At 40.3% G+C, this 17,456-nt stretch overlaps 1 protein-coding gene across 1 annotated transcript; it reads right to left on the bottom strand.

Annotated features, from left to right (window-relative positions):
• Positions 1-942: 942 nt before the first annotated feature.
• Positions 943-17,456, bottom strand: LOC139579429 (interferon-induced very large GTPase 1-like). Its single transcript, XM_071408093.1, has 4 exons — positions 17,183-17,456; positions 15,504-15,651; positions 14,997-15,145; positions 943-9,518 (listed from the first exon to the last, which is right to left on the bottom strand). The coding sequence occupies exons 1-4, from the start codon at positions 17,202-17,204 to the stop codon at positions 4,816-4,818; spliced, it is 5,022 nt and encodes a 1,673-aa protein (XP_071264194.1). The 5' UTR covers positions 17,205-17,456; the 3' UTR covers positions 943-4,815.

Here is a 17,456-nt window from a genome sequence, read left to right as displayed (position 1 = left end):
TGTTGTCACTATACTAATACTCACCATGTTGTCACTATACTAATACTCACCATGTTGTCACTATACTAATACTCACTGTGTTGTCACTATACTAATACTCACTGTGTTGTCACTGTACTAATACTCACCATGTTGTCACTTTACTAATACTCACCATGTTGTCACTATACTAATACTCGCCATGTTGTCACTATACTAATACTCGCCATGTTGTCACTATACTATTACTCACCATGTTGTCACTTTACTAATACGCACTGTGTTGTCACTGTGCTAATACTCACCATGTTGTCACTATACTAATTCTCACTGTGTTGTGACTATACTAATACCCACCATGTCACTATACTAATACTCACTGTGTTGTCACTGTGCTAATACTTACCATGTTGTCACTATATTACTACTCACTTTGCATGTTATTTTGGCATTAATACGTGTCACATATCAGTTTGCAAACAACGTAAATTGTTAGGATTTGTGTTTATGCACTATAGCCTGGTAGCATATTGTTTGAAGATGAATATTGCTTTGTTACACACACACACAAACATTACAGAGAGGGGAGGGGTTCATCTCTCTAGGCCAACCAGGGAGGTTAGGGCACTGATCAGTTCCATATTAGGAATTGTTTGAGTGAAGAATCAAGGGGGAGACACAAAACGGAGCTAATCTACCCAGCAATCAGATGTGGACAAAGGAAAGCACTAAGGGACTTGGACAAGTCCGGGTGCCAGCATAGGCTGAGCAAGAGTTTAAACCGCGCTCAGCCTCTACTATGATAGGCCAACTGGACGAGTTGGAACTAAAGCTGTCATAGTATAAGAACTGCTATTTGAGTACATTCCACAGTTCCCTGTTCTACCCTGCGCGGAGATACAGTGAACCCGTATATACGAAAATTGCATTTGCCATTTATTGTTTGCGTTAATTAAACACAATTAAAGAAAGTTAGCAGACCTTGTTTTTATTTATCCTGATACCGGAGTTGTTACACGCAGAGCTTTCAAAATATATATATATATATATAATAGAGTTAATAAAGCCGCATACAAACATGGTCTCTTTTTTGTTTTCTTGAGTAAGGCAGCTCCAAAAGGTGTTTCAGCCTAGCTCAGTGCTTTCTGTGGTGGCGGGCAGGCCAGCAGAAAATAATAGCATTGCACTGTGATTGGCTCAGTGTTCTGTCACTCATGGAAACCTTGCGCAATCGCCAATTTTTATTTTTTAATAAGGGTGGACATCCTACATTTCAGCCCTTTGGGTCCAGACATAGAATTATATTACAGGTACCCTTCCAAGAAGGCTCAAGGTCATTGTCCACATGAATGACATCAAATCACGTTATTTGTACAGTAGCTTTATTGTCAAAATCTTACTTTCACTTAGCTAGCAGTCACCATCATGAATCAAGTTTACTGGCAAATACTTTTTAATTCTTGTCATATGAAGAGAAATAATGAATAGAAAATATAGATACAACGTATTGGTGGTCATCGGCCGTTGGACATAAACATTACACAACAATTTGGAGATCGCAAATTCAGCAATGAGTGGTTTGAAAGGAAACTGTGACAGTGGCTAACTGCAAGCATTGCAACTGGGAAGTCGGGAATACACAGCTCAAACTGAGAAAATACGTTTTGAACAGTCATTCAACTTGGAATTATAAATCAAGCATCTTTCTCTTTGATGACAAAATTTGCCCATGAAGGACCGCCGTGACACTTTCCTGTTCAAGCAAGTACATCACAACAAACGTCTTATGCTGCTGTAACAGGTGTGAAACGGCTAGCTAGTTAGTGGTGCGCGCTAGTAGCGTTTCAATCTGTGATGTCACTCGCTCTGAGACCATGAAGTAGTTGTTTCCCTTGCTCAACAAGAACCAAGGCTTTTGTAGAGCGATGGTTAACGTTGCTTCGAGGGTGACTGTCCATGTGTGCAGAAGGGCCCTTGCTGGAGAGGGATGGAAGAAAAACTGTTACACTGCATCATAACTTATGTAGGATGCCAGAGAGATATGTATACTGAAGCTAATAGTAATACAAAGTGAATTTTGTATAGTAAGCAGTTAGTACCCCATGTACCTCACCCTAATAAATGTGTATATTTTCATCAACTCGGTATTGCAAACACATCGTTCGTGGCCAGTGTGTGATTGTTAGCAGACTTTTTTTGTACAGCTTTGATAGTGACTTGCACGTGCAAATTTAACACACATAACGTTCTATAATATAATTGTGTTATTTAACGTGTCAAATTAAAAGCTTATTTAACAAGTGAAATTGTGTTATTTGACGTGTATATTTTTTAACACGCAAAGACCCAAGCGGCGTTCAATGTGCCTCACCCTAATAATTTGGTCTATTTACCCCTCTTAATTTTGCCTACTATTCTGACTTGGTGTTTCACATGTAGCCTATAACCTGTTTTAGAGAACTTTAATAATCAAATATTGTAAGAGCTTTCATTGTCTGCTTATATGCCACCTTTATTTATCCTATGATTACTATGATTACTAATACTGTCACTGTACATTTAAAAAATGCTGAACAAATAGTTATATTGACTACATCCATCATCGCTCGATCTTTAATGTCTTAACTGAAATTACAGATTGCCTCTTATCCGCTTGTCATTCCCTTATGCCATAGTTTGTACATCGCAATTGTCAGTAGAAACCACATTTGTTAAGCAAGTCAGCCATATCACCAATATTTTTTTAAAAGGCAGTAAATAAGGCTGAATTAACTGTTTTGCTGACAGACAAGGCTCTGCTGATAGCCAGGGAGAAATACATTTGATTTTTATAGGGCTATATAAATACATTTGATTGATTGATTGAGGTGTACCAGTGGTAAGGTGTTGCGACTACTGTTGGGACTCTGCTGTTGGGACAGCTTTATGTACAGTTAGTGGGAACCGTTTGCCACCGTTATAGTGCAATTAGTGTATTGTTTAGTGTTGCGTTGTGTTGTGGCTTTGCTGGCATGCATCCCACTTTTTTTCTTTGATCCACCAAGATTTACATGCTAAATTTGCTAATGATCATACACTGTATTTAAGGGAACAATGGAAAAGGAATTCTGCTTATTAAATTGATAAACTTGTAATCTCACTTTTGAGAAATTGGCCTTTGAATGTTTTGGTAACTTTGGTAGTATGCTTGTGGTCATTGTCCATTTGGAAGACCCATTTGCGACCAAGCTTTAACTTCCTGACTGATGTCTTGAGTTGTTGCTTCAATATATCCACATATTTTCCTCCCTCATGATGCCATCTATTTTGTGAAGTGCACCAGTCCCTCCTGCAGCAAAGCACCCACACAACATGACGCTGCCACCCCCGTGCTTCACGGTTGGGATGGTGTTCTTTGGCTTGCAAGCCTCCCCCTTTTTCCTCCAAACATAATGGTCATTATGGCCAAACAGTTCTATTTTTTGTTTCATCAGACCAGAGGACATTTCTGATTGGCCTCCCAGTCACATGAAATCCATGGATTAGGGCCTAATGAATTCATCTCAGTTTACTGATTTCCTTGGAAATTGTTGCATGTATTTTTGTTCAGTATATACAGTCATGGCCAAAAGTTTTGAAAATGACACAAATATTAATTTTCACAAAGTCTGCTGCCTCAGTTTGAATGATGGCAATTTGCATATACTCCAGAATGTAATGAAGAGTGAGCAGATGAATTGCAATTAATTGCAAAGTCCCTCTTGCCATGCAAATGAACTGAATCCCCAAAAAAACATTTCCACTGCATTTCTGCAGAAGGCTTCAGGGCGCCCAAGAAAGTCCAGCAAGCGCCAGGACCGTCTCCTAAAGTAGATTCATCTGCGGGATCGGGGCACCACCAGTACAGAGCTTGCTCAGGAATGGCAGCAGGCAGGTGTGAGTGCATCTGTATGCACAGTGAGGTGAAGACTTTTGGAGGATGGCCTGGTGACAAGATGGGGAGCAAAGAAGCCACTTCTCTCCAGGAAAAACATCAGGGACAGACTGATATTCTGCAAAAGGTACAGGGATTGGACTGCTGAGGACTGGGGTAAAGTCATTTTCTCTGATGAATCCCCTTTCCGATTGTTTGGGGCATCCGGAAAAAAGCTTGTCCGGAGAAGACAAGGTGAGCGCTACCATCAGTCCTGTGTCATGCCAACAGTAAAGCATCCTGAGACCATTCATGTGTGGGGTTGCTTCTCAGCCAAGGGAGTGGTCTCACTCACAATTTTGCCTGAGAACACAGCCATGAATAAAGAATGGTACCAACACATCGTCCGAGAGCAACTTCTCCCATCCATCCAGGAACAGTTTGGTGATGAACAATGTATTTTCCAGCATGATGGAGCACCTTGCCATAAGGCAAAAGTGATAACTAAGTGGCTCGGGAACAAAACATAGATATTTTGGGTCCATGGCCAGGAAACTCCCCAGACCTTAATCCCATTGAGAATTTGTGGTCAATCCTTAAAAGGCGGGAGGACAAACAAAACCCCACAAATTCTGGCAAACTCCAAACATTGATTATGCAAGAATGGGTTCAGGATGTGACCCAGAAGTTAATTGACAGCATGCCAGGGCGGTTTGCAGAGGTCTTGAAAAAGAAGGGTCAACACTGCAAATATTGACTATTTGCATCAACTTCATGTAATTGTCAATAAAAGCCTTTGACACTTGACATGCTTGTACTTATACTTCAGTATTCCATAGTAACATCTAAAAAAAAATATCTAAAGACACTGAAGCAGCAGTGGAAGCTTTGTGGAAATTAACATTTGTGTCATTCCCAAAACTTTTAGCCATGACTGTATACTTTCACATCAATTCCGGTGGAGCCACACCAGACAATGCTGCCTTTCCTAGCATGTAACTTGTGCTCCCCAGAATGTTTCCCCAAAATGTCTCTGTCAAGCTTTTCAAAGCCTGTTCACAAGTGATGGAACTCCAGTCTCCTGGCAAAGAAGCTGGCAAGGCATGGTGCAACTCTGCATACTCCACATTGTACTTCACAAAGAGGAACTTCCAGTAGTCTGTGGCCTGGGAATTGCCTGACTGGAAGGTCCAGCGACATTTCTTAACGTGATTAAAAGAAACATTCAATTCGCTTTTGCACTTGGAACAAAATGATTCTGAGCATATCGCTGTATCAAGTTTTCCTGTGCCTTTCAATTTATACCATCCAAGTCCTTTAGGTCGGTGAATCAAAGCTGAGTGCTTTATATGGCTCTCCCCCTCTACATCACAGGGGGCTTTGCAGGTAGGGCACCGTCTCCCACAACCAAACACCCTGTTAAATAGCTTTTCTTGAGGAGGGTCAGGTAGACTGGCTAACTTCTTCAGCACGTCATGATCTTTGTGAAATGCATCACTGAGACGGCTCTCCATCTCTTCAACAGATGATAACAGCATGTCAGAAAACTCTATGGTCTTGAAATTCCCTTCTTTGGTCTTGGAAGTCATCCCAGTTGTATCATTTGGAATAACCAGCACGCTAGACAATTCTGAGCATAAATCCTGTGTGAATTGGTTCAAATTCTGGTCACCCTCACCATCTTCATCTGGTCTGTCAGGGACAGTTTGCAGTGATTTTTCAACAGCCTTCTTTATCTGTCTACTGATTGTCTTCAAGTGTTGGACCTCCATGTTTGTAATGATGCTGATGCATTTATCCCCCCTGCTACTCTTTCGAAGGTACTCAACTGTATTATTCAAAATGAACTCAAATACAAATCCCTCATAGTAGTCTGTGTACCTCAAGAATGTGGGAAAATCTTTAGACAGCAGGTTCTTAAGCATAGAGAACTGGAAAGAGCTCCTTGTGCAGAAAACATCACCACAGTTTGAAAGCATTTCATCCAAAATTTCTGGTCCAAGGGATTTGGTGATGTAATCCTTCACTGCAGGTTCAAGACAGAGTTTGGTTAACTCATCAGCCTTCCTTTTGCACTGGTCTCTCTTGTAGAATAGGTCCATGAAGTCAGAAAAGAACTGCGGTTTCAGTTTCTCCAGGCTTTGTCGAGGATCACTGTCTCTAATGAAAGCAGCATGCATTTTCTGGAACTCTCTTGCTGCATTCCCACAGATGTGTATCTTAAGAGATGCTACAAATTCAGCACTGATATGCAATTCTTTGTCCCTTTGAAGGTTTCTCTCAATCAATTCCAATAGTTCCTGGATGTAAGTGTGGTGGTAGTCTGTGGTGGTAGTCTTTTCTTTGACCTTGTTAACAACAAACCTCTCACTCTGCTTTATGATGCTATCGGAAATCTCTTGAATTTCATCCTTTTTTTTTTTTTTACTTTCATATGACTCTTTTCTCAATTTCTTCTTGAGGAACTTCACTACTCTGCGTTCATTTTTTACTTGAAATTCCTCAAGTCCACATTTCTCCAGGGGTTTTGCATTGCCTAACATATCCATGACCGCCCTACCTTCCCTTCCCAAGTTTGTGCTTAGTTGAATGTAGATATCTTCTGAAATATTCTGATGCTTTAGACCTTTGAATTGGAGCTTGTCTATTGTTTTGTCCCACATGTTATCAAATTCTTTCCCCAGTTGTTCGTCATTCATTGGATTTTCATCTACACTAAATTCCTTAACAAGGTCAGACACTTTCTTGTCAAGAGTATCCCTGTTGTTTTTCTTAATGTTGCCTAACTGGTAGGTGCATTTTCTTAGGTCCACTGCAGCTTCTAGTTTGTTCTTTACAACTCTGTCTGTCTCACGCATGCAGATCTCTGCATTAATACTAAATTCTTCCTTATACTTCTCCACAAGACACACATTCCTCTCTCCTCCTTTGTAATAGGAAGTCACATTGTCAAGAAATGTTTTACCTTCTCTTTGTAGAACTTTGCTGGCCTCAGTTTTCAGACTGCTTAAGAGGTCCTCCAGGCCAGACTCCTGTTGAGACATCATTATGCCATAGTTTGCAATTCTGCGTTCCGCTTTCATCAGCCAGCTGTGCATATGTTTTTGGAAGGCCCAGTCCCATCTATTAAACTCCACACACAGCTTGCCGTACGCCTCAGCCACAATACTGTTACGAAAACTAAAGATGAAATTCTCATACTTTACAGACTCCCATAAGCTTCTGATCCACTCAAGGAATTCGGGGATAGTTTGCGCTGAAGTGGTCTCCTCTTTTAATGAATATATTAACAACCTTTTGAAATTGGCTACAGCTTCACTGTAACCTTTATCGACAGGTGCCATAGGCGGACTGCCATGCCAGAGACCTGGGATGTAACAGTTGTCCTCAGGTTTGTAGTCTATGATGTCAGTGAATTTAGTGTCATCACCTGCATTTTCCAACCTGCTTGCAACAGCTGTCATCTCATTCAGCTGCTCAAGAAAACAATTCCTGTCCCTGAGGTTTTTGTCATGAGCAGATATATCTGCAACATTCTGGTGCACAAACTGACAACTGGGCTTCTTCCCTACTTCTTTCATCCTGAGGAAGGCATGGGCTACAATCTGCATTGTGTCTTTCATATCTGTGGTGTTCTCCATAGCAATATTCACAATAGAGATGTCACTCAGTCCTACCAAAAGTGTGGCTAGTTCATTATCATGCTGATAATTGCCAGTAAGGTGGGTAGATTGAAGTCCCTTTAGCCCCTCTGTGTCAATAACCATGATGAAGTCACATTTTAGTTCATCCCTGAATCCCTCTTCGACTTTGATAAGCTGCATGAAGGCCCCTCTGGTGCATCTTCCACTGCTGACGGCAAACTGGACTCCAAACATGGTGTTCAGAAGCGTGGACTTTCCAGAGCTTTGGACCCCTAAAACAGACACCACCCGGATCTTACTGTTTGACATAGTCAAAGAGTGGAGCTCCTGCAGAACATCTGATATCCACATCATTGGGATGTTTGATGCATCACCGTCCATCAACTCCAGTGGAAACCCATCCAACATTAATTGGGCACAGATTCTTGGCAGTTCTTGAAATTGCTGTTGAGTCTCACTGCTTTCAGAGGACATGGTTGCCTCGTACATCTGCCCAACTTCTCTTAAGAAATGTTCAGTTCCTAAGGAACTGTTTGAGATCTGTTTGTCTAAATCGGCAATGAGGTCTTTCTTGTCTGGGGTACTTTGACACAGTTCTTTATATTTTTCTCTGAGAGCGGACAGATGTGTCCTTGACAGGTTGTCCAGATTGAGCTTCATCCACTTTAGGAAATAGGAGCGCTCTTCTTTGGAAGTCCTCAAACCTTCCACAAAATGTTTCATACTGTCACTAATGCCAAGAGACAGCTGCTTCTTCCTGAGTTCATATTTCTCTTGCTTGAGTTCACTCTTGTAAATTTCAATGTCCTTATCACCTGCTTTTTTCAGTTTGACCTCCTCTTTCTCCAGTGCAGTTAGACTTTTCCATGTCTCTCCCTGTAACGGTAGCTGGCTGTCCTTATAGCTTGTTATGCAAAAGATTTTATCTGTAATTTTATCTGCACTTTTCTTGGCTTTCAGACAGATATCATAATCTTCATCCACAGGGATACCCAACTCATGTGCAACAACTCGCATTTCCTCCACTTTAGTTTTGTGTGGGTTTGCCTTCATGATGTCTGTGACTGTAGACCGGAGCTTCTTCACCAGCTGTGCATTGTTTATTTGCCTGTCTTTCCTTATTATGCCACCAGAGTGTTTCACAAATGTGGCTGCATCATAGCTCTTAGCCTCAGAGTTGCATACAATGAAGAGTCGATCTTTCATCTTCTGGAGGTTCAGAATACTGCTGTCAGAGCCCAAATCATCACAGAACACAAACACCGCTGCTGACGTCTCGCAGAGGAAAGAGAACTGGGTCTGAAAATCCTGGATATCACCACGAAGATTAGCTACAGCCACAGGTTCGGTGAAGACGTCAATGTTTGGGTTGCCACTGGGCAGGTACCAGCTGATTTCCACTAACCCATCAGAAATAGTTCTTGGAATGTTGCCAGCTGGCATGTTACTGTGAACAAAGGTGTTGTAATTCTGCTGAGAACAGCTTAGAACATCATTCAGAAGCTGAGACTTTGATAATGTGCTGTTGCCCAGTCTAACAAATGACACCATAGGGAGTTCAGTGAGCACAATACTGTTCTCAACATACCCTTTCTGGTCTTTCATTGAATGAGACCTGTACTTCTTCACTATGTCCCTCAAGGCCCAGAGCATCAAAGTGCTTTGTTCTGTGTCACAGTTGGGCAGCAGCAGAGGAACAGCAAACTGACACATGGACATTTTCTGGACCATCACCTGCTGCAGGAAACCATCTGAGCACAGAAACAGGGCAGTTATGATGTCTAGAGGGTTTATAAGATCTTCATCGTCAGACTGCACATCCCTTGCTGACACATTCACCCTCATCAGTTCTTTCAGAAAACACAATGGTAGGGACTGTAGAGTTGGAGCATGGTTGTCCTCCAACATCTGGCCATCGACTGCTAGCGTGGTATTCAACGACAGTTTCTGTGTGAAATACTGTTTCAGTCCAACTTTCTGCATATACAGTTCCAGACTGAGCTCTGCAAAAACAAAGGGAACAAAAGAAAAGTCCAGAGTTTACCACTGAGGTTGAGGCCAGGATTCACTCCAATGCAGATTAATGACATGAACAAAGTGATAGACTTTTAAAGGCAATTTTACTGACGTTTTCTGAGATCCCATTCAATGTTAATACCCCAGATTTTTCCTAAAGTAGAAATGCCCTTAAAAAGTTAATCACAGTGCACATATAGTTGATCTGCGATTGTTTGAATCCCAGAGCTGATAGTAAGAGTGTCATTCCACAAATAAAGTGCCTTTTATTTCCCTCAGACATTGTGTGTGTACATTTTAATAACACTAAATTTAACAGTTGGATCACATACTGAACATCTAAACTAAATCATGTTAAAAATGTCAATAGCAATGTGTTTTCATTCAAATAAATTGTTTGTTTTCTATTAAAATCCCTATTTTGGAATTTCCTACGTAAGGTTATTATAGTTGTGTTTTATGTTAGTTTTTATTTCTATTAGTTTTTCATTTTATTCGAAATTCCGTTTAGTTTAGGTTAGTTTTCAGACCTGATTTTCTATTTTTTTGTATGTCATTTTAGTTGTATCAAAATATGTATATTTAGTTTTTATATAATTTAGTTTAAATGAAAATGTTTGTGTTAAGAACAGAAAGCATGCAAGGCTTGAGTTGTATAGTTATGTAGGTGTTTTTTGAGATTTCACTTCATCCAATGGGGGCAGTAATACATAAGGTGATGGGTCAGTTTTGGTTTAAATGACAAAGTCATTCTCAATGTGACTTGGATTTTAAAGGAATAGCGCCAAGACAAAGAAATGGTGGAATGAAACTCTCTCTCGCCAATGTTTACACAAATCCTATGCTTTTTCACCTCAGTAGCACATGTTCTGCACGTGTTTCTTTAGCTCTACTTTACACATACATTTTTGTAGTCCCCCTACACACTAGTAAGAAAAAAAAAGACCTCTGACATCTATACAGACTTCAGTTCAATATCTAGTTTTGATTTACATTTGGTTGAGTTGTCAACTAACAATTCAATGTGAAATCAACCAACAGTGTCACCATGTCATTGGATTTCGGTTAAATGTTTGGTGAAAAAAATACAAAATTCCTGACTTTTTGCAAATCCAATCAGTCATCCAAAGTTGAGACAACCAGTTAAGAAATTAGGTGGTGTTTTTTTTGTTGTCTTACAATAACGTGCTATTATATTTGTTTATTTTATCTAGGATACTATCATTTTGTGATCTTGCAGACCTTGATTCAGCTTTGATCTAACTTTATTGAACGAGTACCATTCACCAGAGTAGCCTGTTCTCTGAGTAGAGCAGAGACTGTAAGACCTTTAACTGCTGGCAAGAGGGGTCCAGTAAAGTCGGATCGGCAGCCACTGTGATAGTACATGTACGAAGAATCAAGTTAGCTACCTAGCTGATTTATTTCCCGGTTCAAAGTCAATCCTGACGTGTGAGCTGTAGCTAGTCAGCAAGCAAGGAAAAACGGAACATATAGACCGAAGAACTGGGTCGTGTCCATAAATGTAGAACTAGTCGAAGAAACAACTGGAAACCAAAGTATGAATTTGCTTATAAAGATGAAAATATAAACAGAAAAATATTATTTATACAGGTAAATGTGTGCTTTAGTATTGTTTTCTTTTGGAACTGTGGTATAAGTGATAAATGCCTCCGTTCTGTACCTATGTCACGATCGTGTGGAGGATTAACGGACCAAAACGCAGCAGTAGGAAAATAAGCCATATTCCTTTTAATGAATACGAAGGCAAAACGAAACAAAAACACTTACACACTAAACAAAACAAGAAAACGATCGTGAAGCTATGAACGAAGTGCACACACAGGCTACAAACGTATAACATAGACAATTACCCACATCAAATGAAAGCCTATGGCTACCCTAAATATGGCTCCCAATCAGAGACAACAGAAATCAGCTGTCTCTAATTGGGAACCCATTCAGGTAACCATAGACTCTCCTAGACAACTACACCAACATAGACACAGCTAGACACATGCACTCAACACAAACCCATACACTACACCCAACACCCCCTTTACCATATAACCACCCAAAACCTATAAAACACAAACATTCCCCATGTCACACCCTGACCTAACTAAAATAATAAAGAAAACAAATAATACTAAGGCCAGGGCGTGACAACCTAACTTTGGAAAAATTATCTCAGCAAAGGGACTCGCTTCTACCTCCTCCCGCTACATTGCCTATTATCTCCAAGGTAATGTACAGAACATTGGCGTTTGACCCATACTTATTTGATGAGTTTATTATTTTATTCTAAGTCATCTCATGTCTATAGAGCTGCTGCCTATGCTGTCTGACAAAATCATTATTTTAGTAGTTCTTCTAAGAAAATGAGGCATACTTTCATGACTACTGAACACCAACTATCAATCACTTAGATCATGTATTTTCAGATACTTTGAAGCAACTGCTCTCTATCCCTCTCGATTGCACTTTCTTCTGTCTCTTCTTTCCGTCTCGTTGTCTTGCCCACACAACCAAACAAGTAGGCGCACAGTGGATTATGGTCATTATAGTTAATTATCACGTTTTCTGCGCTAACCTATGTAGAATATTTTGCCTTTTGGAAACTACAACTCCCTACGACATCGCACAGTTTGGGCTTGATCTGACTTATCTCTAGAGAAACTATGCATTGAGCTCACTTTGTTTTTTCCAAAATGGAATTTAATTCATTTAAGAGATGTGGGTCATTTAGTTATTTAAAAAATGTCAAAAATTTCGGTTAATCGCTCAGTAATAGTTGTGAAGTTGAACATAACATGAATGTAAACATTTTGTGAAATAAATAGATATTTGACATTAACAAAAAGGCATTCTATTTATAGAATGAACCAAGGAACAGGTCATTAAATATACAAATGGACATGAGTATGGTTTGCAACTGCACATGGGGACAAAGATCGTACTGTTTGGCCATAACGACCATCGTTACGTTTGGAGGAAAAAGGGGGAGGCTTGCAAGCCGAAGAACAGATCCCAGACGTGAAGCACAGGCGTGGCAGCATCATGTTGTGGGGGTGCTTTGCTGCAGGAGGGACTGGTGCACTTCACAAAATAAATGGCATCATGAGGAAGGGAAAATTATGTGGCTATAATGAAGCAACATCTCAAGACATCAGTTAGGAAGTTAAATCTTGGTCGCAAATGGGTCTTCCAAATGGACATTGACCCCAAGCATACTTCCAAAGTTGTGGCAAAAATGCTTAAGGACAACAAAGACAAGGTATTGGAGTGAACATCACGAAGCCCTGACCTCAATCCCATAGAAAATGTGTGGGCAGAACTGAAAAAGCGTGTGAGAGCAAGGAGGCCTACAAACCTGACTCAGTTACACCAGCTCTGTCAGGAGGAATGGGCCAAAATTCACCCAACTTATTGTGGGAAGCTTGTGAAAGGCTACCCAAAACGTTTGACCCAAGTTAAAGCATTTAAAGGTAAGGCTACCGAATACGAATTGAGTGTATGTATACTTCTGAAAGAAATAAAAGCTGAAATAAATCATTCTCTCGTCACGGTTTTCTTCCTGGGATGAAGGAGAGGACCAAAATGCAGCGCGGCTAGTGTTCAACATGTTTAATTAGACGAATAAACGGTAACACTAATACAAGTAACAAAATAACAAATGTGAAAACCGAGACAGCCCTATCTGGTGCAGACAAAACACAGAGACAGGAAACAATCACCCACAAAATCCCAACACAAAACAAGCCTCCTATATATGATTCTCAATCAGGGACAACGATTGACAGCTGCCTCTGATTGAGAACCATATTAGGCTGGACACAGAAACAGACAAACTAGACACACAACATAGAATTCCCACCCAGCTCACGTCCTGACCAACACTAAACAAGCAAAACACATAAGAACTCTGGTGAGGACGTTACATCTCTACTATTATTCTGACATTTCACATTCTTAAAATAAAGTGATGATCCTAAATGACATAAGACAGGGAATTATTACTTGGATTAAATGTCAGGAATTGTGAAAAACTGAGTTTAAATGTATTTGGCTAAGGTGTATGTAAACTTCCAACTTCAACTGTATATAATTTCCTAAATATCTTAAAGGTAGACACGAGCAGCACTGCAGATATTGAGATGAGCGCGATGCAAGACTTTGCTCTCAAACAGTCACACGTACTGTAGCTTCTAACGTGTGGTAGATAGAGGACCAAAATAGTAGAGAAGTTCAAACCTAGTTGTTGCGGAAATCGGCCCGATATTGTTTACTTCGTGCATCGCTGAGTCTAACTTCAAATTACTGCAGTCATTGTAGGTAATGACTTCCTATCATGTTCCCCGCATACTTCCTATCATGTCCCTTGCTGTTTTTTAATGGGACTCAAGAGTATATAATCAAATTCATGAAAACACTGTCATTTAACATGTGAAAAATTATGTTTGTGTTTGTGGATTCATTTACTTCTACCTGAAGCCATTCACAAAGGTTTTCGATTGTTTTATTTTTTATAATCAAAAACCTTCATAAAAGGCGTTGGGTGGAAGTATACAAAACATTACAAACACCTTCCTAATATTGAGTTGCACCCCCTTTTGCCCTTAGAACAGCCTCAATTCGTCAGGGCATGGACTCTACAAGGTTTCGAAAGCGTTCCACAGGGATGCAGGCCCATGTTGACTCCAATGCTTCCCACAGTTGTGTCAAGTTGGCTGGTAGTGAACCTCTACTAAGAACAGCTTGATCCATCTCATCCCGCAGATGCTCAATTCAATTGAGATCTGGTGACTGGGCAGGCCACTGCAGTAAGCCGAATTCACTGTAATATTCGTGGAACCATTCCTGGACAATCCTAGCCTTGTGGCATGGGGCATTATCCTGATGAAAAAACTATTGGCAGATCGATCGACTGCTGCCATGAAGGGATGCACCTGATTTTCAATGATGTTCAGATATCCTGCGGCATTCAAACATTGCTCTACTTTTATCAAGGAGCCCAATGTGTTTCATGAAAACACAGCCCACACCATCACACCACCACCAGCAGCCTGTAATGGTAACACGTGGCATGATGGATGCATGTACTCATGTGGGTTTCTCCGTACCCTGGTCCTCCCATTAGCGTGAAACAGCAGGAACCGGGATTCATCAGACCAGTCAATGTTTTTTCAAATATCCAGTGTTTTTATTCCTTAGCCAACTGCAACTGCAGTTTCTTGTTTTTTGCTTTTTTACTGAAAGAAGTGGAATGCTCTAAGGTCGTCGGCTGCCGAACCCCATACTGTATGTGTCAAGGTGTAATTCCTGGGTACAATGAAATTCTTAAGTTCTGATAGTGGCCTATAATAAGTGAAATATGCACTAATCCTGGTGAATCAACAACAGCCAAATGGAAAAGCATGTACGTTTTATTTTGTATATTCCTGAAAGAACAAGGGATCTCTTACTTGTACAGATGGTTGTAGAGACTGGTTCACTCTGTTCCCCATTGGTCAGCATAGTTGAGACACTGACAGTGTATTCAGTACCAGCTTGCAGGTCAGAACATTTCCTGTGGCAGTATTCAAGGTACTCTTCTTGGGGCTCGGTTATTTGGCTGCAAGAAAATCGCACTTGTTATTTGGAGAAGACAAAGGTTTGGAGTAGCTATACGGTTTCCCAGCGTTTGGAGCTGGCAAGAAGTTCCTGGAGACTTCCATCAAATGTGCTAAGCTAACAGAGACATAAAAATGGTTTCCATTAGATTATCTGACTCTGGGTAAGTAGGAAAAAAGACGTAATTCCCCAAATCACGAAGTATCCCTTTAACTTTTGAAATTGAATGCAAAAAACACCAAACTCATTTACTTCTCTATAAGAGAGGATTTCTTGAGGTCTAAATTGTAGAAAGTAATTTTTTCCCAAGAGAATTATAACATTTTACGGGACAGTTCAGAGGTTTTGAGAACTCTTACGTTTGGATTTTGGATCCTTCTAGGCTTCTGGCTACCCTGATGAGGAAGTGATGTGGGGTTTTCTCCATTCCGTGAGCCTTACTCCAACTAATGGTGAAGGAGGTAGGTTTCAGCTGGTCTACCTTCAAATCACCTGGTGCTTGGACCTCTAAGATACATTTGAAACAACATTTCTTTTTGAAAAAGCATTTGAAAATACAGTCAGGTCCAAAATTATTTGCACCCTTGATAAAAAATACTATATATAATAAATACAAATACAGAGCTATATTGCATGCTATAGAAAGAGATTTTGTTTATCAAGTAAAGTATTTTTTCTCAAAAAGATAGGGGTAAACGTTATTGGCACCACTAAAGATTCTTATAAATAAAAATAAAAACAAATTACATATGCATTAACATTCTATTTTCTTAATTAATCTCAGTTTAAGGAACTGTACTGTACTCTACCACTGGTAGAGGACACAAGTGTATATTTTCCCCACACACAGTGAGGAAGATGGTTCAGGGGGGCAATGAAAAGTCAAAAGGCCACAGTTGGAGAATTACAGAACTTGGTTGCATCTTGGGCTCACCAAGTCTCCAAATCTAGCATTGGACGCCACCTCCATGCCAATAGGCTTTTCGGAAGGATTGCCAGAAAAAGCCTTTTTGAGAGCAACCAACCAACATAAACGCCTGGAGTTTATTAAACGGCATTGACACTTGGAATGGAACTGGTGCTATGGTCAGATGACATGAAAATAGGGCTCTTTGGCCACACACACCAGTGGTGGGTTTTGCGTCAAATGAAAGATGCATTTGCAGAAAAGAACCCCCATACCTTCTGTAAAATATGGTGGTGGATCTTTTATGTTATGGGGCTATCCTGCTTCCGCTGGTTCTTGGGTCCTTGTTAAGGTCAACGGCATCATGAACTTTGCCCAGTAGGCCTACCTTGGCCGCAAATAGATCTTTCAGCAAGACAATAACCCCAAGCACACATCAGAATACACAAAGAAATTGTTAATTGGCCACAAAAATCAAGATTTTGCAATGACTATCTCAGTCTCCAAACTTAAATGCCATTCAAAACCAGTGGTTTGAATTGAAGAGGGCAGTCCATAAGAGCAGATGAAGGAGACCAAGGAAAAGGAAAGATTCTATATGGAGGAATGGTCTAAGATCCCTCCAAATATGTGTTATACAATCTCATAAAACATTTTAGAAAAAGGATCAGTGCTATTATTCTCGCAAGGTGAGGTATTTAAAGTTATTGAAAATAGGGGTGCCAATCATTTTGACCCTTATCTTTTTGAAAATAAACAAATATTATTTTCTGAGCAATTGTATGAAATAATCTAATTTTTTTAAATTATTTGTTTAGCAGACTATATAGCTCAGTTTAAATCATTGTATACTTTATTTTGCTCATCTTTATAAAGGGTGCCAATCATTTTGGACCTGACCGTACAGTAAAACAGAGTGATCTGCTTTGAACCAGACATTGACAAATACTTTTAGCATTTGCTTTAGCCTGCCTGGAGTGCCAAATGGGCGGGCCACTATTTTATCGGTTCCATTACACCAGGCTCAATAAAGCCCAGCTTAAGTATTTGAATGATTACTAATAGTATTTGAACCCAGGTCTGCTTAGAACTTGCATAACAAAGAGGTATGATTCAAAGGTTAGTACTTACTTGTGGTGAAGGTTGTTGACATGGCTGGACTTTGTTCCCCATTTCCCAGCACAGTGCAGACGGTGACAGAGTATTCAGTAGCAGGTTTCAGGTCAGAGAGAGTGAATCTGTGTGAAGACGTGGTAATGATGTGTTGTTTTGTCCCTGGACAGTGGTAGGAGATCTGGTAATGATGTTGGGTTTGGTCCAATCCTGGTGGCTGGCTCCAGCTAACAGCAGCTGATGTGGTGTCCACTGAGTCAACAGTCAGTTGGTCTGGAGCTGGGAGAACTAT

This window comes from Salvelinus alpinus, chromosome 6 (assembly GCF_045679555.1).
Source record: "Salvelinus alpinus chromosome 6, SLU_Salpinus.1, whole genome shotgun sequence".
Lineage (NCBI taxonomy): Eukaryota > Metazoa > Chordata > Actinopteri > Salmoniformes > Salmonidae > Salvelinus > Salvelinus alpinus.
The sequence above is the reverse complement of the archived record's forward strand: the minus strand, read 5'-3'. Positions and strand labels throughout refer to the sequence as shown.